The sequence below is a fragment of the Torulaspora delbrueckii genome, chromosome 1, assembly GCF_000243375.1.
Source record: "Torulaspora delbrueckii CBS 1146 chromosome 1, complete genome".
NCBI lineage: Eukaryota > Fungi > Ascomycota > Saccharomycetes > Saccharomycetales > Saccharomycetaceae > Torulaspora > Torulaspora delbrueckii.
The window spans coordinates 926,356-948,911 of NC_016501.1; the positions used below are offsets into that span (position 1 = coordinate 926,356).

General features: G+C 42.8%; 16 protein-coding genes across 16 annotated transcripts; 7 read left to right on the forward strand and 9 right to left on the reverse strand.

The window, feature by feature from the left end:
- Positions 1-372: 372 nt before the first annotated feature.
- ELP4 (Elongator subunit ELP4) lies at positions 373-1,725 on the reverse strand (the record flags this gene model as incomplete). Its single annotated transcript, XM_003679020.1, has 1 exon — positions 373-1,725. One exon carries the CDS (start codon positions 1,723-1,725, stop codon positions 373-375), a length of 1,353 nt encoding a protein of 450 aa, XP_003679068.1.
- A 742-nt stretch (positions 1,726-2,467) lies between these two features.
- FMP30 (N-acetylphosphatidylethanolamine-hydrolyzing phospholipase D) lies at positions 2,468-3,853 on the forward strand (the record flags this gene model as incomplete). The annotated part of the gene is made up of 1 exon (XM_003679021.1): positions 2,468-3,853. The coding sequence occupies one exon, from the start codon at positions 2,468-2,470 to the stop codon at positions 3,851-3,853; it is 1,386 nt and encodes a 461-aa protein (XP_003679069.1).
- A 23-nt stretch (positions 3,854-3,876) lies between these two features.
- ECM31 (3-methyl-2-oxobutanoate hydroxymethyltransferase) lies at positions 3,877-4,875 on the reverse strand (the record flags this gene model as incomplete). Its single annotated transcript, XM_003679022.1, has 1 exon — positions 3,877-4,875. The coding sequence occupies one exon, from the start codon at positions 4,873-4,875 to the stop codon at positions 3,877-3,879; it is 999 nt and encodes a 332-aa protein (XP_003679070.1).
- Positions 4,876-5,096: 221 nt separating this feature from the next.
- Positions 5,097-7,028, reverse strand: MSD1 (aspartate--tRNA ligase MSD1; the record flags this gene model as incomplete). The annotated part of the gene is made up of 1 exon (XM_003679023.1): positions 5,097-7,028. The coding sequence occupies one exon, from the start codon at positions 7,026-7,028 to the stop codon at positions 5,097-5,099; it is 1,932 nt and encodes a 643-aa protein (XP_003679071.1).
- A 109-nt stretch (positions 7,029-7,137) lies between these two features.
- Positions 7,138-8,097, reverse strand: SWD3 (Swd3p; the record flags this gene model as incomplete). The annotated part of the gene is made up of 1 exon (XM_003679024.1): positions 7,138-8,097. One exon carries the CDS (start codon positions 8,095-8,097, stop codon positions 7,138-7,140), a length of 960 nt encoding a protein of 319 aa, XP_003679072.1.
- A 140-nt stretch (positions 8,098-8,237) lies between these two features.
- On the forward strand, positions 8,238-8,681 carry UMP1 (Ump1p; the record flags this gene model as incomplete). The annotated part of the gene is made up of 1 exon (XM_003679025.1): positions 8,238-8,681. The coding sequence occupies one exon, from the start codon at positions 8,238-8,240 to the stop codon at positions 8,679-8,681; it is 444 nt and encodes a 147-aa protein (XP_003679073.1).
- A 734-nt stretch (positions 8,682-9,415) lies between these two features.
- Positions 9,416-11,488, forward strand: TDEL0A05310 (GYF domain-containing protein; the record flags this gene model as incomplete). Its single annotated transcript, XM_003679026.1, has 1 exon — positions 9,416-11,488. One exon carries the CDS (start codon positions 9,416-9,418, stop codon positions 11,486-11,488), a length of 2,073 nt encoding a protein of 690 aa, XP_003679074.1.
- Positions 11,489-11,566: 78 nt separating this feature from the next.
- On the reverse strand, positions 11,567-12,178 carry SEC66 (Sec63 complex subunit SEC66; the record flags this gene model as incomplete). The annotated part of the gene is made up of 1 exon (XM_003679027.1): positions 11,567-12,178. The coding sequence occupies one exon, from the start codon at positions 12,176-12,178 to the stop codon at positions 11,567-11,569; it is 612 nt and encodes a 203-aa protein (XP_003679075.1).
- A 170-nt stretch (positions 12,179-12,348) lies between these two features.
- NPL4 (nuclear protein localization protein 4) lies at positions 12,349-14,100 on the forward strand (the record flags this gene model as incomplete). The annotated part of the gene is made up of 1 exon (XM_003679028.1): positions 12,349-14,100. The coding sequence occupies one exon, from the start codon at positions 12,349-12,351 to the stop codon at positions 14,098-14,100; it is 1,752 nt and encodes a 583-aa protein (XP_003679076.1).
- Positions 14,101-14,392: 292 nt separating this feature from the next.
- SSE2 (adenyl-nucleotide exchange factor SSE2) lies at positions 14,393-16,465 on the forward strand (the record flags this gene model as incomplete). Its single annotated transcript, XM_003679029.1, has 1 exon — positions 14,393-16,465. The coding sequence occupies one exon, from the start codon at positions 14,393-14,395 to the stop codon at positions 16,463-16,465; it is 2,073 nt and encodes a 690-aa protein (XP_003679077.1).
- Positions 16,466-16,608: 143 nt separating this feature from the next.
- On the reverse strand, positions 16,609-17,337 carry DPC25 (Dpc25p; the record flags this gene model as incomplete). Its single annotated transcript, XM_003679030.1, has 1 exon — positions 16,609-17,337. One exon carries the CDS (start codon positions 17,335-17,337, stop codon positions 16,609-16,611), a length of 729 nt encoding a protein of 242 aa, XP_003679078.1.
- Positions 17,338-17,513: 176 nt separating this feature from the next.
- On the reverse strand, positions 17,514-18,725 carry PEX32 (Pex32p; the record flags this gene model as incomplete). Its single annotated transcript, XM_003679031.1, has 1 exon — positions 17,514-18,725. The coding sequence occupies one exon, from the start codon at positions 18,723-18,725 to the stop codon at positions 17,514-17,516; it is 1,212 nt and encodes a 403-aa protein (XP_003679079.1).
- Positions 18,726-19,062: 337 nt separating this feature from the next.
- POP7 (ribonuclease P/MRP protein subunit POP7) lies at positions 19,063-19,449 on the forward strand (the record flags this gene model as incomplete). The annotated part of the gene is made up of 1 exon (XM_003679032.1): positions 19,063-19,449. The coding sequence occupies one exon, from the start codon at positions 19,063-19,065 to the stop codon at positions 19,447-19,449; it is 387 nt and encodes a 128-aa protein (XP_003679080.1).
- Positions 19,450-19,464: 15 nt separating this feature from the next.
- Positions 19,465-20,001, reverse strand: TDEL0A05380 (uncharacterized protein; the record flags this gene model as incomplete). The annotated part of the gene is made up of 1 exon (XM_003679033.1): positions 19,465-20,001. One exon carries the CDS (start codon positions 19,999-20,001, stop codon positions 19,465-19,467), a length of 537 nt encoding a protein of 178 aa, XP_003679081.1.
- A 115-nt stretch (positions 20,002-20,116) lies between these two features.
- DAL3 (ureidoglycolate hydrolase) lies at positions 20,117-20,731 on the reverse strand (the record flags this gene model as incomplete). Its single annotated transcript, XM_003679034.1, has 1 exon — positions 20,117-20,731. One exon carries the CDS (start codon positions 20,729-20,731, stop codon positions 20,117-20,119), a length of 615 nt encoding a protein of 204 aa, XP_003679082.1.
- Positions 20,732-21,153: 422 nt separating this feature from the next.
- On the forward strand, positions 21,154-22,521 carry TYR1 (prephenate dehydrogenase (NADP(+)); the record flags this gene model as incomplete). The annotated part of the gene is made up of 1 exon (XM_003679035.1): positions 21,154-22,521. One exon carries the CDS (start codon positions 21,154-21,156, stop codon positions 22,519-22,521), a length of 1,368 nt encoding a protein of 455 aa, XP_003679083.1.
- Between the last annotated feature and the right edge of the window lie 35 nt (positions 22,522-22,556).

Genomic DNA, 22,556 nt, shown 5'->3' on the forward strand with positions numbered 1-22,556 from the left:
GAACTAACCTTTAATTATAAGAGTTGCCTTAACACACACGTGAACATGAAGACGACCATGAAGCGTCCATGGATCGATCAATAGTCAGCCAGATTATCTAGAGTTTGGACTTTTGAGTATTTAGAAGGTATCACAGATTACTGGGCAAATTTCCAGTCTCTTAAACAGAGTACTATAATTCATTATATAGTTGTCCTGGTGTGTATATCAGATTGCTAGAAGGTTCGTTTAGTTGGATCATTTCTGTTTAAAGTCGAAGTCCATGGTGAAAACCTTCTGAAGTTGATAGTTAAGTTGCCTTTGCGCTCATGCCACACATATCTCGTGCTCTTATTAGCTAAGAGATGTCAAAGTTCACAGGATTCCAAACCGTTAAAATTCCACAGAAACTTTTGTATTATCAGTCTTGTGTTCAACCCCAGCGTGCTCATGCGTTGGAGTATCCTTCTCAGTATCCTCGATATCATCGACTGGAATTCCCCATTCTTCAATTTCGAACTTACGTTTACCGTTCTTGAAAGCGTAGCTAGATTTGAGGACATGCATTTCTCCTCGCTCACTAAAAATTGGCAGTTTCATAATATGCAGTAGTCCGTGCTGAATCTTGTTTGGTTGTGATTTGTATGCTCTCTCCAAGAGTTGTGTCATCTCTTGATCGAATGGTTCCAGGTTTATGACCGAATCAAATGTATTCTCAATCTGAGTTAGCAACAGCTCATCCAACAAATCTGATGACACAGAAGCAAACAAGATGCATCTGCTTCCATAGTTTTTGACAATGGACCTTGCTCCATGTAGTATGGGCATTATTTTGGCCAAATTGAACATGCTTGGTGGGTACATTGCAGGGTGCAGGAGGGAGGGCACCACAATTCGAATTATTTTGCCGCTCTGCTTCTTTATAGCCTGTTCCACTTGGTTCAAGACCACCTGAACCGGTTGCAAAGGCGATATGAATGTAATCTCTGAAGCTGAGGGTGCAGGCATTAAACGTGTAGTGATATCGAACTGATGGCTATAGTTGTTTTCATCGTTGAGATTTGGCTTGCCCAATCCCTCTTTATCGCTACTTTCATTACCGAGCCCATATCTCCAAGCAATCTTCAAGTCATTGCTCCTCGCTGCATTAGTCTTCCCGGTCAAATTTTGCACTGTAACTTTTGCCTCTTCTTCTGCTATCTTCGATTTCCTGATATCTTTGCGAGAGCCCTTATAAACACCTGGCAGCTCTTTAGCAAACCCTTGATTAATACTCAGGACAATCAGATGAGTATTACCTGAGGTGACAGAATTTTCTATTCGGTTATGCACAATTCCTTGTGAAGAAAACAGCTTGCAGAGGATTGAACCAAAATCAGTAGTACCTTGTTCTTCAACGAGCAAAGAGTTTCCCAAGGGCAATCCACTATGACCTAGAACTTTGTCCAAATGGAATGAACCAGTTGAAGTCGTTTGATGAGAAGTAGCAGGAGATGGTTTAACTCCCGGGTGATTGGCGTCAAGTGATTCTCTTTCGTCTGTTTTCTTGCCTTCATTACGGATTGATACTCTGTCCAAACGGTCAGCGAGGGTACTTGGACTGTGCACAACAGGGTTTCTTCCTCCAATCACTGTAGGAGTTCTTCCAGTTGGGATCGTGGGCCTAGCAACAGGCGTTCTTCCTGGGACCGCTCTAACCCCAGAGTTGGCTCCATTGATAACCTCACCTCTTTTCCTGAATGACATATCCTAGCGTTGAGGGATATCAGTTCCTTCTTATTCTCTTATTCAATGCTCATATGAAATATATTTCAAATTAATGTGTAAGCTCATCGCTTGGAAAAGTCATAAATTACTCGAATAAAGAGCCTTCAAGAAACATTTAAAGATCAACGTTTTATTGAACTTGAAGCTCATCTACAGTTACTATAATAACCACAAGTATTCTTTATGAACTCCCAAAGTGCAGTTGGTTTTCTTAGCATAAAGGAGGCTCGTACTATTAATTCTTCTATCAAGTGTCATGCTAGCTCACAGAGCTCTAGATTACAAGCGGTCTATTAAGGAAGTTCAATTGCCCGATTACCTGTGATGAGCAGTTAGTTTGTCGCTCCTCTCAGCGAAGACGATCTTGGCACTTTACGCTATAAGACAACAAAGACAGCAAGTATGAGTCAGTGAACAGCCAATTGAGCCCTCGAGAGAGCTAGAATGCTGTAAAGACAGCCCTGAACGCTTCTTGAGTAGTTAATTTCTTATAGTACTCGAGTGCTTCGTTTACCCGGAGGGTTTTAGCATTAATATTAATTAGCCTATCGAAGCTCTTGTATAGCTCGTTTATTGTTGGAACCACCCGTTTGCAGCTAACTTGGCCCATTGTTGAATCTTATCATTCACCATCCCACTAGTTAACGAAGGCTGGATTGCATCAAGAAATATATATGCTTTCGCTGCTTATAAGTTGCCTAGTTCTACCGTGCATCCTCATATGATCAAGACCCCTCTATTCGGTCAAAATAGTCGCCATCTGGCTAGAAGAGCTCTACTGTTCCGACGAGTACCGGTTAAACCCAGTCGGGGATTCAATGGTTTTCGAAAGAACGAGAAACCTCTCAAATCCGAACCATCAAGACATTACGTTCTAGGTGCACTATTAACTGTGCTTATTCCATATACTGGCTACGCCATATATGTGAGTTGTTGTGCTTCCAAAGAGATTGAAGTTCGTCTAAAGAAATCATGGGATGTGGAACGACTAGCGGAGAATTACCAGGGAACACTGGTCAAATATCTCCCTTTGCAAGTGCTAGGGAGATATGAGAACCCGTTTGATGAGTACAGAATACAGACCGTTTACGAATTCTTTTGCAATCGGTTTGTCGAATTATTCCAAAGGAATAGAGGCGGCATACCAATTGACAAGAAGCAAATGGATTTACTGATGCCAATTCATACTCCGCGGTGGGACCTTGATCACGACATCACAAAGTTCAAAGATAACTCTAAACCGTTGGATCACAAGATTTTGGCTCCAAATTCGCCTGAAGTTGTGTCGATTGCGGACCAAAAGCCTGAAAAAGCGGCCCTCTACAACACTTGGCTAGGACAATCGTGCAATTATATTGTTTACGACGAGCTGAAGATACTGACTGATCCATTGTTCAGCGACTTTCTATTACATGAGACACTAGGGCCCAAAAGAATAACAGATTTGCCCTGTGAGATAGAACAGGTTCCAACACCTGATGTCATATTAGTTTCCCACAACCATCCAGATCACTTGGATTTAAAGAGTATGGAATATTGGAAGGATGGCCATCCGCTGTGGATTGTTCCAAAAGGAATGAAATATTTTATGGATGAACATAACGTAAAGAACGTTATAGAACTATCCTGGTGGGAGACCTGCGAATTGCACAAGAACGGTCAAAAATTTCATATATCTAGTACGCCGGCAATGCACTGGTCCGGTAGATCTCTTATTGACACAAATCGTTCACTATGGTGTTCTTTTCTCCTAAGCCATCAAGGCAAGCCAGTTTTGTTCCATGCAGGCGATACAGGCTATGTGAAAGACCTCTACACAAGGATTAAGGACCGTTACGGACCGGGTTGCAGGCTAGCACTCTTGCCTTGCGGCCAGTATTGTCCCGAGTGGCATCAGAGACCTCGTCACATAAATCCCAGAGAGCTTATCAAGGTGATGAATGATTTGGAGGCTAAAAATGCCTTGGGAGTACACTGGGGTACTTTCGTCTTGAGTAATGAGTATTTCAGAGAGCCAAAGGAGAGGCTTGAAACTCTTGCCGAATGGAAGGCTATAAGAGGTAGATGTTACTGCCCGGAATTGGGCAGAACTGAAAAGTTTACTTGACTGTATATCCTATACCAAATTCCTCAAAGTTGTTTGGACTTCTCTATAAAGCTCTTCCACAGATCGTCCTTGATCTTAAAGGTATGAATGTCCTTATCAGGAAACCTTCCCTCTTGTACATCTGAATTGTATGATCTGATGCCTTCCACAGCACTTGTGCATAAATGAGAGTACTGCTTCACAAATTTTGGGACACTTCCTTGCTTCATTCCTAAAAGATCGCTTACCACAAGCACTTGTCCGCTGGTCCCATTTCCAGCACCAATTCCAATAGTCGGAATCGAAAGTCGAGAGGTCAAATGTTGAGCAAGTTTATGCGGGACGCACTCAATCAGCAAAGACCAACAGCCTGCTTCCTGTAACAAAAGAGCAGTCTCTTGTAGTTCTACCATCCCATTCAATGTCTTGTTGCCTTGTACTTTGAACCCACCCAAGGAATGAGCCTTTTGAGGGGTGAGACCTATATGTCCCATAACTGGAATACCTCTAGAGCAGATCTCTTTTATGAGGTTGATTGTATAACTGTCCCTAGTGTGTAGACCCACCTCCAGTTTCAAAGAGGTCACTTTGCTGCTCAGCTTCATCACTTCAATAGCATTCGATAGACCCTGTTCGGTACTGGCTTCAAAACTGCCAAAAGGCATATCTACTACGACCATGGAAGGGCCGTGAGCCCGACAGACAGATCGTACATGGTATTTGAACTCATCGAAGGGTAAATCAGTGGTAGAGTCGTAACCGAGCGACGTCATCGACAAGGAATCACCCACCAAAAGCATGTCACAACTCGCTTCATGAACCCAGTTGGCTGTAATGTAATCGTGGGCAGTACACATGGTCAATGGAACGCCCTTCAGGTATGCATTGTGCATATCATGGATTGTATTCGATTTATAAGATCCAGCAGCATGAGAAGAGTAACGTGAACCATATCTAGCAGCTAGCTGTGGCAAAGATAGAAATCTTGGTAGCATACCGGCGATCGGTTTTTCAAAATTGCCTTGTCTGCGTGTCTGATGCATTCCGAGTTAAGGCTTTTTGTCAAATCATCGCCAATTTACTAAGCTTATTCGGCGAATTTGATCCAAAGATCTTTACGACTGCTTAAAGTTGATTATTTGTAGTTTGCTCATAAAATAGTGTAGAAATATTTACAGTGAGTGTAGCGTCTATACTCTGTAAGCTTCACCAAAAGTGATCATGAATTTTGGTTAATGACTCAGAGCACACTGAGTAACGGAAGCTATTTTGTCTTAGCGTAAGCAACGTTGTAATTGTTCAATGTCTTCTCTGGAACAGTAGTGGGGCTCCCGACCACAAGATCTGAACCCGTTATGCTCTTTGGGAATGCAATAACATCACGGATACTTTGGGTACCACATAGCATGGCACACATTCTGTCGAATCCAATGGCAAAACCTGCATGTGGAGGTGTGCCCATTTGGAAAGCTTTAAGTAAATGTCCAAACAAAACTTCTGCGTTAGTGATATTGAGTACTTGTTCAAAGATGTATTCTTGTAATTCTGGGTCATGTATTCTCGTCGAACCGCCTCCCAATTCAACACCATCAATGACTAAATCATAATGTTGCCCTAGACATTGTAAAGGATTAGTTTTTAACTTTTCATAATCTGCAAGGCGTACCATTGTGAAGGGATGATGAGTCGCTGTGACCGCCCCTGGCTCATAAATTGGATAGTGAGCATTCTTTTCAGCCATAGTCTCAACAGGTGAGAACAATGGAAAATCGATGACCCATGAGACAACATTTTTTGTCGTCTGCTGATATAGATCTTTACCTTTGGTGTTTTGCAGTACAAGTTGGCGTAGCCTTCCCATGGGAGTGGGATTTTCAAATAAGTGACGAGCATGCTGTCTTGTGGAGCCACAAATAATGTCGCCTTTCTTCAAATTCAAGAACCTTGTTACCAGCTTTGGATTCTCAAATGTAGCAATAGACAAAAACTTTTCGAACCAAGAAGATTCATCTTGTTCAGTTTCTATTGGCACCACAATAGGTACCCTGGAGTTATAATCGTCAATGTTTGTTAAGAACGACCAATTGTTGGACCCTTCTTCAGGATTAAACGCATTTCGGAGGACCATAACCTCGAAAACAGGAAAATCTTTGTTTGTATGGCCAAAAGCTTTGAACTCGGATAAATCCATGATCTTTAGATCTGGTGCTCTAAGGTCAGGCTTATCAATACCGTATTGGGTCATTGCTTGCTGATAAGACATCTGGTACACTGGCTGTCCTTGTACCGGTACTAATTTTCCACTTCTATCTAACGTTAGCAGTTCACAGCTTGGAGCGTGCTCGTTCCAGGTCGAAATGACAGTATCCTCTACCACTTTCATGACGTCAGATCCGTCAGCAAAAGCCATCTCGATATCAATCTGCGTGAATTCTGGTTGTCTATCTGCTCTCAAGTCCTCATCTCTGAAGCAGCGAGCCACTTGGAAATAGCGACTGACTCCACTAGCCATCAACAGCTGCTTGTACTGCTGCGGACTTTGAGGCAAAGCGTAAAATGTTGGTTTTTTTGAATCATCAGCGGCCTTCCTCGTTGGCACTAGAAACTCTCTAGCACCCTCTGGGGTCGATTTGAAAAGAATTGGAGTCTCTATTTCGGTAAATGCCTGTTTATCCAACAATTGCCTAACAGTCTTCGTAATCTCGAATCTTTTCTTCAACTTATCCTGATATTCTGGTAATCTGAGCTGCAGGAACCTGTATTCCGGGGGATACGTCCCCTCTGTCTTAAAATGCTGTAACTCTGAAGGTTTCTTGTTGGCTGGATTAAGTGTGACGATAGATTCTAGTTTGATTTCAAAGGATTCTTCAGCAGTGGCATCTTTCGATCTTTTGGGTGCAACTGATCCCTGAATTTGAACTACATCTTCAACATTGGCACCCTTCAACAGCGATTTAGAGTCAACTAGCTGTATTTTCTTACCACTGGCATCTCTTAAAGTACAGAAAGCCAACTTCTTACCAACGTTGTTGGGTTTCTTGTCGATCCAGCCATTGACTGTCACAGCTGCACCTTTCTCCAGGTTAGCTAAATTATCAATACTTACAGCATCCTTCTGCAGCTTAAACTTGACTATAGTCGAAGTTGCTGAGGGCAATTCTTTTGAAAGTGTTCTCCAAGTATGTATGAACCGCATATCACGAACGTCTTACTTGTTCTTTGTTTAGTATCTCGCCTAGCGAATATCTCATTCAAATTCAATTATTCAAGACAATTAGCTAAAATGTTATACACAAAAATTTATTTTAAGCTGACTGCTTCCACTCCCACAAGTTACATTCTCCATCCAGTGAGAGTGAACACATCAGATTCCCGTGACAGTGAATGCTCATGATCGGGCTACCTCGATGTCGTTCGCCTTCTAGCAATTGTACTAGTCTCTTATCTGCCGAATCCCAACAATAGATTTGACCCAGTTCGTAACCACTCACCACTACTGGAGGCAACCCTGATTCAGGGTACAGCAAGTCCATGCCGCAAGACCTTTGTAAATTTCGCACTTCATCTGATTCAACTTTGAAGGTACGCACCACGTAGCCTCGTATACAATCCCAAAGTTTGACAATACCATCGAGTGATTTGACTACTAAGTATCTGCCATTCCGTGAGCACTTGACTTGTGTTATGGGCACTACACCGTTTTCGCTCTTCCAGTCCTTGTCGTAAGTCAATGTCTTTAAGCAATGTCCTGATGCCGTATCAAACACCCTGATCAGCCCATCATATGATCCAGAGCATACAATGGTGGAATCATCTGCCGGTATATCGATTGAGACGACCGATTCTGAGTGCGCTGCTACTGTTCTCATCACAGACCCATTCAAAACATCCCAGATCTTGATGCTCTCATCCATCGATGATGAAAACAGCAGATTTCCCTTGTCATTGAAGCACAGTGACACAACGGGCGCCGTATGGCCCATAAATCTGTGCAAAGAGCCGTATTCCAAGTGTGTAGTCTCAATGGAAAAGTCATCCGAAGCCGTAGCGACACATTGGCCATCTGGAGACCAGCAAACATCTGATATAGGCCTTATATGCGACGTGGTAATAATCAATGGCGTTCCATCCCCTTCTAGTTCCCAGATTAGCACGACCGTTCCTTTCACAACTGCTACACGGCTTCCATCGGGAGAAAACTTGGCACAAGTCGCCACACCATTACTATCATCATCTTCAGACAGTTGAAGCTTGAATTGGAACATCTTTGGCCCAAATGCCGGTGTTTATGGCGTACTGAAGAAAGTCACGTGAAACCTGAAGCTTATTACTTCAGTTTAAAGGTGGCAAACTTGAAGGCTCTCTTTAATGATAACTCATTACAAGTATAACAAGGCTGTAAAAGATGAACGTGGTGCCTGAATCAAACTTCAAGAGTACCGTATCGACGGATCAGGCGTCTGAGAGTGTTTCAAATGTTCTCCGGACTCTCCCTGATACTTTGCGCCAACAAGAAGGTGGTGCCGTGCCCATCTCTTCACAATTGAACGATAGACACCCATTGGAAGCCCGTTTACAATACTGGGATAAGACACAACGCAATCGTCAATTGGAACAATACCGTCAATTATTTGGTGTCGCCGAACCTATGAAACGTGTAATGGAACTTGAAATTGTTGAAAGAACGGATTTCAACCCATTGAACCAGTCGTCGTTGCACAGGGATATTCTGATGAACAAGGATGCTAGTATAGATTGGGAAGATGTGTACCCTGGTCAAGCTTTGCAAAGTGGGTTGAATGTTGGGGATGACGTTCATACGCGGATCGAGCGTCAAGTTGGTATATAAGCGGCGCTACCAAACCGAACATATATTTACTTAATCATATATGTCGCTTAAGTACCGATGAACAGAAATCAAGTTATAATTGACACGGCTTCACTCTACTACAATATTCTAATCAATCGCTCTAGATTATATTGCTGTACTAATAGCCAAATTACTATTAGTGTAAGGAAAAGTTCCGAATAGTGGTTAGCCGAAAGCAAGATGATAAAGCAATGCCTTTTCGTTTGACGGGCAGCTCAATACCTAGAGTCCGTTTGTGTGTTTGGCAACTGTTTCCTCAGTTCAAGAAAAGGCGAAGTTGTGCAAACAGTCTGATTCTTTCATGATTTCACTGCGTATGCTTTGAATTAGTTATAGCAAGTCTCAGATAATTTAATAATTCAACATACCATTTTGTAACTCTCCCATCAAAACTCAACCAGGAGCTCGATTGAGATCGGGAAGCAGCTGAGTTCTCAGCCAACAGAGGTGCAAAGACGGCTAACCATCCAGGATACCTCAAACTGTACTAGTCGCATTGAAATATCTTACAACTTTTCATGTTAAAAATTGAATCGATTCATTCTGGAAGCCCCCTTCCCTTTTAGGATAAACCTCGATTAATCGTCTTTGACTACCTGAATTGAAAAATTTTTAAACCTTCAAGCTATTGAGCTTCAATTGAACACTACAAAACACTCTTTTGATCAATTCAAGGCTCTGAAAGGTGTTTGTCGTAGCTGTAGAACTCAAGAATGAACTACCAATCGCCCTACCAGAGCCCGTTGAACAGTGTGGCTTATCAATTCCAGAATATGGGGATCCGCGGGTCTTCTGGGGTGGATCCCTCACTTTTGGGGGCGCAAAGCTCTTCTTCACCATTCGTGGCAGCTCAACAGTACCCTTCGTTGCACGCCGGTCATGCTTCCTCGCTTATTAATGGTTGGGGAGACGAATCAGGGCGTTCTTCGCCCTATCCTTCACAGTTGGGCACTCCTTCAATGAATGGCAGTCATACCAACCTTTTGGGTCCACAGATGGGCGTTTCCATAGGAATGCCTCCGTTGGAGTCACAGTGGAGATATATTGACACGCAAGGTGCGGTTCAAGGCCCATTCGGGTCGTTGGCAATGTCTCAGTGGTATGCCTCGGGATATTTCCAGCATACTTTGCAGATTTGTAGAATTGGGACCACTGTGGAGCCTTTTGGGATTAATGATAAGTTCATTACGCTTGGGGATCTTATTGCGAAAGTTAGTGATTTCCAGGATCCTTTTGGTGCTTTTGATCGTTTGTTGGCAGCAGGAACTGTTGCAGCACCCATTGATTCGTCTCTGTTGAAGCAGCAGCAACATGAACCGGTGGCCAAAACGGAGAGTGGAGATTTCACTCATGATGAGATTTTGCAATTGAAGGACCCTGATGGTGGATTTTATCGTGAGGTTGTTGTCCAAGTGCCAGTGAGCAAGAAGAGGATTGAAAAAGTGGATTTAGGCGCTGATGCCAACTCTGCTGTCTCTGAAGTTAAAGAGGAGAAATCTGAAGTGATTCCTGTTGCTGTTCAGGAAACAACAAATCCAGAACTTGACAGGACAAGAAGCGTTGAAACTAAGCGCCAACAGAAGGCGGAAGAAATGGCCAAGAAGCTGTTGAAAGAACAAGAAGCGCAAGAAGAAGAGCGTAGGAAGAAAGAGGAATCGCGCAAGTTGAAAAAACAACAAAAGCAGGCATCAAAGCAGCAAGAACAGGAGAGTAAAACTGCAGCAGAACCAAGCGGTTCTAGAAAAAAAGATCTGGTTCAATCTGAGATCACTATCGAGAGTACTGCCCCAAAGGCACCTGTGGCTCCATGGGCAAACAAAACCCAAAACGTCGAAAGTCCCAGGATTTCGATCGCAGAGTTACACAAGAGGGAAGATTTGGAACAGGCTAAGAGAGATCAGGAACGCGAACGTGCGGAACGTGTGGTTGCTTCACAGTTGCAAAAGCAGATTTTAAAGGAGGAAAAAACTCAAAAGGATCTAAAGTCTGTGCTTACTTGGGCTAGTAAGCCTGCACCACCACCTGTGTCCGTAGAGATCCAGCCACCCCAACCAAAGAAGGGAGCATCTAACAAGGACATAAACAAAAAGAGCAAGCCTTCTGAAACGTTGGCTGCCGATGCTTTGAAAGATTTTAACAACCCATCATTCATTGAGGAGCAAACAAAACTTTGGGAAAAAGCTCAACGGGAGAAGGCATTACGTGCAGCTTCCACTACGACCACCACTACGCATACTAGAGATGATGGGAAAGAATGGACCACTATCACCACAAAAGCCTCCAACGCCACTAGCAACGTTCAACCTAGAGTGGTCAATCAACCCAAATCCTACATCAGCCCCGATAAACTACGGGTTGTTGGAGGTACATCGCATAAACAGATTGGTTCATTTACTACTAACCCCAATGCCAAGACCAAGAGTACTGCACCAGCCGCAACAGCAGGCAGTAGAATATCTCACCGCCAAGATTTCCTGAGATGGTGTAGATCGCAGATGAAGTTGAATAAAGGTGTGGAGGTCAACAGTGTCCTGGAAGTCCTATTGAGTTTGCCCGCCGGCTCTGAGGCAAAGGAGATCATCGCAGATACGATTTACTCGAACAGTAGCACCATGGATGGTAGAAGATTCGCCACTGAGTTCATCAAGAGACGCGTTGAATGTGAGAGGCTAGTTAAGGATCCCTTGACTTGGAGTGAAGCCCTGGCCCTACCGGAAGGGACCGAAGATGATTGGGAATTCCAAGTTGTCAGTAAGAAAAAGGGCAGAAAGAATAGAGCCGAGTAATCTATCTTGCTTTTTCATGAGCTATATCATGAGCTATATCATGTATGTACATTACGACTTGACGATAAGTATGCATATCTACTGAATCAATCTACCATTACCATCAATCTTCAATTGCCATTCTTTGATGCAAACTTCTTTACGCTTAAAGATGGAATTGTAACGCCTGGTAAGAGCCTGGTTAAAGCAAATCTCTTTACAAAGGGCAACAAATAGCTGAGCCCATCCTTGTTGTAGATTTTCTGCTTCCATCATAGTCTCTTTGAATTCAACCTCAGCCAATTTTACTTCATTTTGGTAACGTTGCCAGTAATCCTCACCAATAGAGCCACTCTTGTACAACATATTGATCTGAGGTTCTAACTCCTTCAATTTGAAAGATCTTCTAATTGCTTCAGCACCTCTATTGAGTAGCAAAGCCTTGATGACTTTCTCATGCACGGTCTGTTCTTCACTCATCTGTTTGACTTCGAAGTACAACTTCCTGGCCTCATTCTCATCAAAAATCGAAGGCAATTCAGCCATTTTCTTGATCCGTCTCTTTCTATACTGAGATGCAAAGATCATTAGGTATATGATCAACAGAGCTCCATAGATGATTGGTGTATAAACGGACACTATCTTGGTCTCAACATGTTCTTCCGCCTCGAAGAAAGTGCTATTACCACTACTGGAGTCGTTGAATGACATTCTAAAGTGTTCGAGATATCTCTTATGGTTTGTCGAGGCGCTTTTAAAGTGTGGTTTGTTGAAGTGGTTGACTTGTCCTTAGGCGCGATTCTCGCTTATACTATATAAAAGGTAAGGCAAGTTTACCAAAGGAAAGCTCACATTTCAAGCTTTCAAAGGTATATCCTGCTATGATGATTGTGAGATTCAGATCTAAGGATGGCATGCAAAGAGTTTCCTGCCAAGAAAGTGATGCTTTTGGCAGTTTAATTGATAAGGTTAGTAAAAGTTTGAGCCCGAACGCTGATATTAGTACAATTACCGTTGGAGACAAGCAAGGCCAGGCCAATGAGCTCCTCGCAGGTATTGCTAGTCGTACTGTTGCTGACTTAGGTTTGAAACATGGAGACATTGTGTTTATTGAGTACCAGGAGAAACAAGGTGGTGGCAACGCCACTGAGAAGACGCAAGAGGCAATTGCTAGTTCACAGTCAGTGAGAGTAGCTCCCATTAGTGTTTCAGGGCCACTTCAAGTAAAGGAATTACCAGTTGATGAAGAATTAGAGAAACAAGAAGGTTTGATCCCTCGAAAGAGATCTAGCCTATGCAAACATGGAGATCGCGCAATGTGTGAATACTGCTCACCATTACCACCTTGGGACAAGGAATACCATAATGAACATAATATCAAGCATATCTCTTTTCATTCATATTTGAAGCAACTGAATGAGCATACAAATAAGGCCAATGGTAGTTCTTACATTGCTCCCTTATCTCAACCAAATTTTAAGATCGACAAGAAATGTCACAATGGCCATGAACCATGGCCTCGTGGTATCTGTTCCAAGTGTCAACCTTCGGCTATCACATTACAACAACAGGAATTCAGAATGGTAGACCATGTGGTTTTCCAGAAAAGTGATTTGATTAACGAGTTTATAGAGGCTTGGAGAGACACAGGTACCCAGAGGTTTGGTTACATGTACGGGAGTTACCAGACGTATGATGCTACCCCTCTGGGAACTAAAGCTGTCGTTGAAGCGATTTACGAGCCACCACAACACGACGAACAGGATGGGCTGACTATGGATATGGAACAAGTAGAGAAAGAGATGGATCATGTTGATAACTTGGCTCAGCAAATGGGATTACAAAGATTAGGGCTCATCTTTACTGATCTCACGGATGCCGGTTTTGGTGATGGATCCGTGTTGTGCAAGAGACACAAGGATTCTTTCTTCCTATCATCGTTAGAAATCATTATGGCGGCTAAGCACCAATCAAGACACCAAAACGTATGCAAATTCAGTGAACAAGGCGTATTCTCGTCGAAATTCGTGACTTGCGTGATCTCGGGGAACTTAGAGACAGAGATCGATATCTCGTCATACCAGGTTTCGACGAGCGCCGAAGCACTAGTCGAAGCCGACATGATTAGTGGATGTACCCACCCTTCCATGGCCTATATCAACGATACTACCACAGAGAGGTACGTTCCAGAAATTTTTTACACCAAGAAGAATGAATACGGACTCACAGTCAAGGAAAACGCCAAACCAGCATTCCCAGTCGACTATCTTCTACTCTCACTCACCCATGGTTTCCCTAAGGACAACTCCGAGACACCACCCATCTTCCATACCACAGCTGGGTTCCCCTGGGCCAACCGACAAGCTATGGGAAGATCCCAAGATTATTATGAGCTAAAAAAGTACCTCTTTAACGTAGCAAACAGTGGTGATTACAACGCCTTACGTGACAAGATTTCTAACTTCCAACTACTCATTTACGTCCACTCACTTGAAATTTTATCCCAACAAGAATGGCAATTACTCGCCCAGACGGCCTCCGCAGAACAATCGGACCAGGCAGAACAAGCGCTACTACAATTAGTCTCGTCTCCAGGCTGGCAGACCCTGATGATGATCCTCCAAACGAGCTAACAGGAGCTACATTCGATATTACTCTCGATCTTGACGTTACCCGTTACTGAACACCGTGGTACTTCCAGAAAATTCTGGGTTCTTGACGACGGAAAATTTTTTTCAGCGATGAGCGGCGAATAGCCTCGGGCAGCTGCTGGACAATCCTCGATACTGGGATCCTGACAGTAGTGGGATCGGATGCTGATGGTTGGGATCGTATTTAAGTTTGCGACTGTACAATCTGATTCAAATATTGTACTCCTTTTAGTAGAGTTGTGGAATTTTCAGAGAAGAAAAGTATAAATCTACTATGAGTACTCCATTTGGTTTAGATTTAGGTAACAACAACTCTGTGTTGGCTGTTGCCAGAAACAGAGGTATTGATATTGTGGTCAATGAAGTTTCTAACCGTTCTACACCATCTTTGGTTGGTTTCGGTCAAAAGAACAGATTTTTGGGTGAAGCTGGTAAGACTAAGCAAGCTTCTAATGTGAAAAACACTGTGGACAATTTGAAGAGAATTGTTGGTCTAGGTTACTCTGATGCAGAATTCAACGAGGAGTCCAAGTACTTCACCATCAAGTTGGTTAAGTTGGATGACGGTAAAGTTGGTGCTCAAGTGAAATTGGGTGGTGAGACTAAGGTTTTCTCCGGTACCCAATTGGCTGGTATGTTCATCGACAAGGTTAAGAACACTGTTATCGATGAGACCAAAGCCGTTGTTACCGATGTGTGTTTGGCTGTTCCATGCTGGTACACTGAAGAGCAACGTTACAACATTGCTGATGCTGCTAGAATCGCTGGTTTGAACCCTGTCAGAGTTGTCAACGACGTCACTGCTGCTGCTGTTTCTTACGGTGTCTTCAAGACTGACTTACCAGAAAGTGAAGAGAAGCCAAGACATGTTGCTTTCGTCGACATTGGTCACTCCACTTACACTTGTTCTATCATTGCTTTCAAGAAGGGTGAAGCAAAGGTCTTGGCTACCGCTTACGACAAGCACTTTGGTGGTAGAAACTTTGATCGTGCTATCACTGAACACTTTGCCGATGAGTTCAAGACCAAGTACAAGATCGACATTAGAGAGAATGCCAAGGCTTACAACAGGGTCTTGACTGCTGCTGAGAGATTAAAGAAAGTCTTGTCTGCAAACTCTGCCGCTCCATTCTCTGTTGAGTCTGTTATGAATGATATTGACTGCTCTTCCCAATTGACTCGTGACGAATTGGAAGAATTGGTTGCTCCTTTGTTGAAACGTGTCACTGAGCCAATCACCAAAGCTTTGGCTCAGGCCAAGTTGACCACCGAAGATGTCGATTTCGTTGAAATTATCGGTGGTACTACCCGTATCCCAAGTTTGAAGAACTCTATCTCTGAGGCATTCGGCAAGCCTTTGTCTACCACTATGAACCAAGACGAGACCATCGCTAAGGGTGCTGCTTTCATCTGTGCTATCCACTCTCCAACTTTGAGAGTTAGACCTTTCAAATTCGAAGACGTTCATCTATACTCTGTCTCTTACTACTGGGACCAACAAGTCGAAGATGAAAACCATTTGGAAGTCTTCCCAGCTGGTTCTTCTTTCCCATCTACCAAATTGATCACTCTGCACCGTACTGGTGACTTCACCATGGAGGCTAAGTACACCAACAAGGAAGAGCTGCCAGAAAGCACTCCTGTTGAAATTGCCAAGTGGGAAATCACTGGTGTTCAAGTTCCAGAGGGTGAAACTTCTGTGCCTGTCAAGTTAAAGTTGAGATGTGACCCATCTGGTTTGCACATCATCGAAGAGGCTTACACTTTGGAAGACATCGTCGTCAAGGAGGAAGTTCCCCTACCAGAAGATGCTCCACAAGACGCTGAACCAGAATACAAGGAAGTCACCAAGACCGTCAAGAAGGATACTTTGACTATCACTGCTCACACTTACGCATTGTCTGCTAAGCAATTGAACAATTACATAGAGCAAGAAAACGAAATGCGTGCTCAAGATAAATTGGTCGCTGAGACCGAAGATCGTAAGAACGCTTTGGAAGAATACATCTACACTCTACGTGGTAAGCTTGATGAAGAATACTCTGACTTTGCTTCTGACGCTGAAAAGAAGAAGTTGACCGGCATGTTGGCTAAGGCTGAAGACTGGCTATACGATGAAGGCTACGACTCCACCAAAGGTAAATATATTGCCAAGTACGAAGAACTTGCTTCCTTGGGTAACATGATCAGAGGTAGATATTTGGCCAAGGAGGAAGAGAAGAAGCAAGCTGTAAGAGCTAAGAGCGAAGCTTCCAAGATGGCTGAACTATCAGAGAAGCTTGCCGCTCAAAGAAAGGCCCAGGCTGAATCTAAAAAGGATGCTGAAGGTGATGTCGAATTGGATTAAACTTCATACAAAAAAAAGCACCATTTAAATTCTATGTTATAGATGATTATTATATATAATGATGATAAAATATCAGATCAAAATCCTTATGTGTTTATAATATGCCTAGTTTATGAATGTTATTATGTGAGTACCTGTGGAGCCTATGCGGTAGCCGCTCTTTCCTCTTTCATTAGCTTCTTCTTGCGCTCAAACTCAGCAAATGCCCTGATGTAGACTGGAATATCCTTCCATGCTTCTTGATCTTCTTCGGCATCTAGTTCTTCTAATTCCTTCCTAGCCGTCTCTGCCTGCTTGGGGTGATGCGCAGCATTCCTTTTCTTAGCCTCGACAACACTTTTAGGTAGTGGTTTACTTCTTGTCGGAAAGAGACTAGCCACGGACTGACCCTTCTTTTCTTTAGCATGTTTATCAAACTTAATCTTCTCAGTCTTCAACGATTCAGGAACGTTCTTCAAGTGAAGCAATGCAAATGGAGGGTTCCAATCAGATGGCCATTTCGCATTAGTGTCCTTAATTCGACTGGCAGCAAGTTTCCTCTTGCTCTTCCAGTTCCTAATATCTTCATTGAATAACTCCCACACACAATTCACACAGCCTGACATACAGCAATTGTCTGGCTCTATAGGCTTAGCTGGAACTTGTACGCCCGCAATTGTCTTGGCTCCACCTGCCAGCATCCTACTTGTTGAAGTCGGAGCTTCCCCTTTTAGCCTCCCACCAAATACTGTGCTCATTCTTTCTTCAGGAGATCCACGCAATCCCTCCGTATTGCCTTCAAATGTCATCTTGCAGCCTGGAGACGAACTGAGATGACGAGATCTCCGGTATAAAGTAAGGATGTACTGTCCACTAGGCTTGTATTTGTGCATCTAGAAAATATGAGAGTATAGAAATGAATCAAAACAGTTGTTGAAGTACTGAAAGCGAGCTTAATTCATTTATGCTGTCTTCGGTTAAATTGCCGAAGTTTCGGCGAGCTTGCCAAATATCAACGAACTTTAGTCAAAGAGTGAAAATGCTAGTAGCAACCTATCAACTTTAAATTCTACGAACTTTGGTCTTTAAATATTCTACGCTTCCAAGTCTTGGTTCTTGTAAAACTTTCCAGTGAATCCCTTTCTCCCGTGACGACCCAATTGGAATCCGAATAAACCCACCCTATGGGCCTCCAACAATCATCGAGCCATTCCCAACCAGCAGGCAACCCTTCTTGAAATTCCCAAGGTGACTTACATGCTACGACTTGATCTCCTATTCTCATGCAAAAATGGGGCTTCTCATAACTTAGCATTCTTGATGTCCAACCTTCATCTCTCCATTTCCGTTGGTTTTCTTGAATGGTGAAATCGATAACAGCAATATTATCGAGTGATTGTGGGTTCTTGCTTTTACCGATGATTGGCTCAGTCCAAGGGTACAGCTTTTGCAACTGTAATTGAAGCCTGTGCCCTCTTAACATCTTCAAAGAGTCTGTACGCGGTACATATTTGACATTGGAACAGAAAGATATGGCCGTTTGAGCATCGATGAGAGTTGATAGTCTGTAGTTCTTTCTTTGATCGTCAAAGAAGGAAGTAATAGCATAATACGCTTGACGAACCGCGTGTACTCTCCAGCATAGCTTCATAGTGCATTGGAACCATGTAGAATGATAAAGTAGCGCAATAAATGTCATCCACATTACGTAGGTTCTGATGGTAACCTGCCTCATCAAAAAGTAATGGATTGGTGTAAATAAAATAGCGAGTCTTGTCAAGTTCTTCCATCGACTGACATCTACTGCACGTCCCAGCACTTCTGAACGCATGGTGGCAAGCTTGTCGACCACAGATTCCAGAGCTATAACTATGTCATCAAGTGTTGGTGGCTCCGAGTCTCTCAAGTCTTGATAGACAGTTAGAACGTAATATGCGAAGGCATAAAAGAGCGATAGGCCGCTCATTATACCTAGCCACAATGTGAAGATACTCCCTATCCTGAGCTTGTTCAAAGAACCATTATCGAGGTCAAGTAACGAAAGCAGATTGATGACCAAATATATCATGACTAGGTGAATAAATGGTTGACAAATATCGTCACAGATCCACATAATGTTGTTGAGAGCTCCATCGAAAATTATCAGCAATGGATAGAATCTATAGAGGACGCTCGACACATTTCCTGGTGTGACAAAGGTTAGAGTCGGTTTCTGCCCATGATTGTATATGAACTTGGCATGACAGCGATATGCCTTCTCCTTGTCACCTTTGTTCTTCATCAGGGATCAAAGGGCTTGAATAATCTCGGCTAGTGTTGTATCCTCAAAATGGGGCTTAAAGGCCTTGATTGAAAGGCGCAAGTTGCGAGTCAGTTTAGTAACAAAGGGTCGCCTTGTGCCTCTAAAGTATCGATGATCTTCTATACCAATATTCCACTATATAAATCGTGAAGATGCATTTGATTAGCCTTATAATCGTCTTCGAGTTGTTTTGTACCAATGACTTTGTTTGAGCCATCGGTTGTTGAGAGAGCGCTGCGATGAGTTTCTTGATAGACTAGCTACTGTCAAGTAAAACAATTGGCTCTTCCACGAGGTAAGTGGCCTCAAGAGATCAATGGGTGAGTCTAAGTTGTTGAGGAAACTTCCAACTGTTAAAACCCTGTCCAGGAAGCAAATCAAGACCACTATCTATGTGAAGACAAGCACACCGTACATTAGTGCTTTGAAAAGAATTAAAAAATTTCTTAGAGATCTACCCAAGAGTGGAAGTACCTATGTAGTGGTACTTGGAATGGGCAAAGCCATTGAAAAGACTTTGTCGCTTGGATGTCACTTTGAGCAGCATTTGGGAAAGAAAGTTGATGTCCTGACGAAAAGTGTAGAACTGCTCGATGAAGTGTCAGTCGATGATGGAGATGGGGACTCTATTAAGGATGTGGATCGCGAAACAGTGCTGAAGAAACGCACAATAAGCGGGATCGAGTTACGAATTTACCCATAATTGCCTTAATCAAGTTTACATACGTATTTTATCTATACTCTCGGTGGCTTCATTTATACGTAAAATATTCTTTGATTGTTGGGCCATATATTCCAACTCTTCAAGTTCTCTCTTTATCTTGTTCTTTTTATTGAAGGGCTCGTACCTTGGCAACAGCTCATCGCATAATGCTGCACATTCGGCGTACCGCTTCTGATAATAAAGCCTTTGACAAAAACTCGTCAGTTTCTGTCTGGTGTTTTTGATCTGTAGATCTTTCTCTGGGTCATTAAGTAACGCCATTGGATCAACTTTGTCCATCCATCCTATGTCAGTTCTCTTCGGACCTTGCTCAACTTCAAAATATTGGTGCAACTGTCCTTGATATTCTTCCTCCGATTGTCCCTTGCGCACTTTTGACTTGCCGGTAGCTTTGCGTACTAAAACCTCGCCTGAACTATCATCTAATGATAATGGTTTCGTTATTGACTGATTCTTGATACCGTTGGTCCTAGAGTATCCGCTTGCATCATCAGCACGCCTTGCAACTGCGACGTCTGATATAACTGACATAACCCTAATGTTTTTAAGCTGATTGCTAGATCTTAAGAGCATTCAAGTCTACTTCGCTATTCATCTAATGCCTATAAATTTAGTTCGTTTTTTCCGATGAGCTCGCGACAATACGTTAAGTTGAGACCAACTGAACCTTAATGGCAGACTCATCATAATGGCATTCCTGACAATCCTTTTCTGGGGCCTGTTTGTCGAGGAACTCGTAAATGATCACTCCAAAGTCTAGATGCTCTTGCTGTCCAAGAATAATCATCGGGGCATGCCAGATACCTGCGCCGTAAGTGACAGCCTGGTTTCCTTTGCAAGTAAATGCCTTCAGTGTAGATACATCTGGTTTTCCAGACTTCGAGTCTTCCAATGCAACTACTATTAGATACGATAGTTCGTTACTAGGGCGACCCATTGGTAAGAAGGTTTGAGAGCTGGAAGGATGCTTTTCGAGCACTTTGATAGAGTGTTCTATCAGAGTGGATCCTTTAGTCTGATCCTCGCAGAAAGAACGCTTGAGGTGTGGCTGAGGGAAACACCTGAACAGATTCCACTTTGGTGTGTCAGTGAAGGGATATTTTTTCTCAATCTCACTGACCCCCAACAATTTTATCGCGGTTCCTTGGTTGGCAGTCTTCATAGAGTCATCTAGGTTGCTTATCGATTCATCGGGGGATATGATCGAGCCATAATTTGCAAAAGTAGGTATTGTTAGAGGCTCAGCTTTTATTGATACCATGTCGGTGTCAGCTTTCGAAATATGCTAATTTCTTCCAATGTGATGATCAATCTTGAAAGGATTTGCTCGTAATCTCGATCGCTTTCGATAAGAGAACTGAAAAATGGATACAGACATATGCCACTATTGTTATTCTTGCCTAGGTAGAATACGACCAATTGATCTCGTTGAAGTTATTCAAAAGCTTTTTAGGCCAGTTTCTATTGTTATCTGTGTTTCTGCTAGATATATCTCGAATTTCACTACAGACCTCTTCCCCCCCTCTACAGATTTATAGCTTCTTGACAACACTTGATTCATTTTAGGTGCGCAGAATACTATCTACTTTGCTTGTCGCTTAAAATGCTCTCTTCATTTCTGTTAATTGTGTCATCTTTTTAATTCATCTTGTAGATCGGTTTCTACACATTAGTTATGAATTTATGAGCAGTCAATTCAACAAAGAGAACCAGAAGTTGCTGCAGATGGGCACCGAAGATGACATTAAAAGATGGAAGGAAACCAAGACTCTAGGGATTATTGGTCTTGGTGACATGGGACTATTGTATGCCACAAAATTCTCAGAAGCTGGATGGCATGTTGTATGCTGTGATAGAGAAGAGAACTACGAACGTCTGAAGGCTCAACATAGCGGTTCAAAGTTTCAAATACTACTCAACGGACACTACGTTTCAAGGCTAAGCGATTACATCATCTACAGTGTGGAAGCTGAGAATATAGACAAAATTGTTAAACTATATGGACCCTCAACGAAACTAGACGCTATTGTCGGGGGCCAGACTAGTTGCAAAACTCCCGAAATTGCAGCATTCGAGCAACATCTTCCTTCGGATTCCGATATTATCACAGTACATTCGCTACATGGTCCCAAAGTTTCTACTGAAGGCCAACCATTGGTCATAATTAAGCATAGGTGTTCTCGTCAGAACTCAATTGATTTCGTAGAGGCAGTGATGGCATGCCTTAAAGTAAAAAGGTTTAACTTGTCGTATGAAGAACATGACAAGATCACAGCGGACACACAAGCTGTTACACATGCCGCATTCCTGAGCATGGGAGCTGCATGGGCAAAAATTAAGATCTACCCATGGACTCTAGGTACTGATAAATGGTATGGTGGTTTAGAGAATGTCAAAGTCAACATTTCTTTGCGAATTTACTCTAACAAATGGCATGTCTACGCGGGTTTGGCCATTACGAACCCTGCAGCGCATAATCAGATCTTGCAGTACGCTGCTAGTGCTACTGAACTCTTTTCCCTATTCATAAAGCACGATGAGAAGGAACTTACTAACAGATTGTTAAGAGCCAAGGATTTTGTGTTCAAAAACCATACTGGCGAACTTCTGCTGGATGACAAGCTCCTAGACAAATATTCACTCACCCCAAAGCAAGACAACACTGAAGGCCTACAACCGGTTCCTAACTCACACTTATCGCTACTAGCAATCGTGGATTCCTGGCATCAACTAAGCATAAACCCTTATGACCATATGATATGTTCAACACCACTGTTTAGAATATTTCTCGGTGTCTCTGAATACTTATTCCTCACACCTGGTCTGCTTGAGCAAACCATCAAAGCGGCAATACACGATGAATCTTTTAGAGAGGATGATTTGGAATTTGTGGTCTCTGCAAGAGAATGGAGTTCCATTGTGACGTTTGCTAATTATGACCTCTACAAGAGGCAATTCGAAGTTGTTCAAAAATTCTTTGAGCCAATGTTTCCAGAGGCCAACAAAATTGGTAATGAGATGTTGAAAACAATTGCCAGTCATTCACGCTAAATCAAAACTATCTGTTTGTATATGCTGATTTGTAG